The sequence below is a fragment of the Ammodytes marinus genome (genome assembly GCF_949987685.1).
Source record: "Ammodytes marinus genome assembly, contig: scaffold_111, whole genome shotgun sequence".
Lineage (NCBI taxonomy): Eukaryota > Metazoa > Chordata > Actinopteri > Uranoscopiformes > Ammodytidae > Ammodytes > Ammodytes marinus.
In genome coordinates, this window is record NW_027648125.1 from 32,501 (window position 1) to 35,000 (window position 2,500).

The following is a 2,500-nucleotide window of genomic DNA, read 5'->3' on the forward strand; positions in this document are numbered from 1 at the left end:
CAGACAGACAGACAGACAGACAGACAGACAGACAGACAGACAGACAGACAGACAGACAGACAGACAGACAGACAGCCTTACCTCAATCAGCCAGTGGGGTTTAGCGGGCATCACAGGCGGTCTGGGAGGCTAGAGGAAGCAGGGAGAGTGAGACAGGTTAGACACAAGACCTCCATAGGTATAGAGATTCACTCATAACTCATAATGCAGGAATATGATAATGCACATTTAAAGGTGGCATGTTGTCTGCTATGGTGGGCCACACACACACACACACACATCTGAACAATGCACCTGATGACATTCCAACTATGACACTTTCAAGATGGCGGCACTAGGCCTTGGTCCAAAATATGCAGAAATATGGACATATATGAGACCCTTTCTAAGGGAAAAAATAATAATTCAAAAAAAAAATTCAGCTATTATGCACTAAATTAAATGTACTTATGGATATTATAATGACTTTCTACAACATCTGCTAGGAAATAAAACCCAAAATTCTACACACTGCAGGTTTAAAAGCCGTTCTGTTGATTCCACACCCAGCATTTAAAAGAGCTCTACATCATCACAAGCTGCTGTTGACAGTGAGATGTTTAAAATGAGGCGCTGACATCAAGATAACATCTGACAGGGATGAATCCATTAAGGTGGGTGAGTTTACGGGAAAGGGTTGAAGAGAGAGAGAGGGAGAGAGAGAAAGAGAGATGGAGGGAGGGAGAGAGAGAGAGATGGAGAGAGAGAGAGGGAGGGGGAGAGAGATGGAGAGAGAGATGGAGAGGGAGGGAGGGATAGAGACAGAGATGAAGAGAGAGAGAAAGAGGGGGAGAGAGAGAGAGATAGAAAGAGAGAGAGAGAGAGAGAGAGAGAGAGAGAGAGAGAGAGAGAGAGAGAAAGAGAGAGAGGGGAGGAGGGATAGAGAGAGATAGAGAGAGAGAGAGACCCATCTGGAGGTTTTGAGTTAGGTAGACAGCACAGCCACGGTGCATTTACTTAATATATCCGGCTTGCGTTGATGTGGTTGTATTGATTTCTAGGAAGCGAACATCCAAATACTCGGTCTTTAAAATCAGGCAGTAAGCGTGACTATTCTCTCCTATTCAATACAAAAAAGTTGATTAATACTGATATTCCTATTGGAAAAAGCCTTATTCTTAACAATTCAACAATGTTTTTGTTAATTTATTTCTTATTTTAGACATTATAATATACAGGAAAGATTCAGTTCGAAAGGTAGAACTAAAAAATGTGATATAGCAAATGGAAGTCCATGGCTATAACACAGTTAAGGGATAAGGATTTGTGATTTTCTATGATTTCATGAATAAAAATGCACTGACTATTTTTTGTATATAATTTATTTCCTGCAAAACCATACGAAAACGTACTTTGTAAATATTACTGTGATGTCACAGTAAAAGACATCACAGTAAAGAGTGTTTTTTTTAACCTTATATTTCTCTTTCTGTGATGTCACGAGAAAGAGAAATATAGGGTTAAAAAAAAACACTCTTTCTGCCTTTTCTCAGGCTAGGATGAACCGATTTCAATTTTTTTCGCACATTTATACTACATAGGATCTCAGAATTCAATACACCTTCATATTCAAACCGGTGAAGTAGGTCTATAATATACGTTTGGGTAAATATGATTTATTATATAATTCTAAAAGATTGTTGTGCAATTATGTTTGTTTTTGTATCTAATGTGTGTTATGTAATGTTAATTTATTGAATTTAAAAGAGAGAAAAAAAGAAATATAACAGCAGTAGGAAGGATAATGAACTTAGATTTTCAAGCAATAACCTCCTAAAACTATTCAAAACTCAAGCTATCTCTCCCTGTGAGTTTACCTGGGGTTACTGGGAGTACAACACTGCCAAGGAGACTTTATAAAAAGCCATCTAATAATAAATGTGACATTTGCCAAGGTGTTGTAAGACGATGAACAACATAATATGAGTTTGGGTTAATATGACTTCTCATATAATTATACAGATGTTGTACATTTCTGTATGCATGTGTGTTTGCTCGTATGTAAATGTGTGTTATATGTATGTTTTTGTGTTATGTTATATTTATTTGCGAATTAAAAAAAAGACAGATAAAAGTAGGAAGGAAGTAAAACTCGGATTGTCAGGCAATAAACTCCTAAAACTATTCAAAACTCAAACAGCTATCTCCCCCTGTGAGTGTGCCTTGGGTTACTGGGAGTACAGCACTGCCAGGGGGAGCTTTATAACTATAACAAGGTATCTAATAATAAAGTGACATTTATCCAAGGTGTTGGCAAGTCTCACAGACAGAGAGCAACAGTAGCAGACCCACTGCCGAGTGACTCTCCCTATACTTATTTTAAGCCTGATAGAGTGCAGTGTTAAGAAGAAAACTCATGTTTCTAGGCAACTTTATGCACTTTATTTTAGAGTTTTGAGGCCAACACAAACTCCTAGTATCTTTGATTGTATTTTAAAGCCTGACCCAGGAACACAGACTG

General features: G+C 37.8%; 1 protein-coding gene across 1 annotated transcript in view; it reads right to left on the bottom strand.

Annotated features, from left to right (window-relative positions):
- The window catches only part of LOC307271006 (partitioning defective 3 homolog), a gene marked incomplete at its 3' end in the record, with an annotated part of 72,078 nt that overhangs the window by 17,943 nt on the left and 51,635 nt on the right, over positions 1-2,500 (bottom strand). Inside the window, exon 12 of the mRNA XM_080054890.1 lies at positions 82-129. Coding sequence (XP_079911016.1) covers positions 82-129 — 48 coding nt within the window. The remainder of the gene's footprint in view (positions 1-81; positions 130-2,500) is intronic.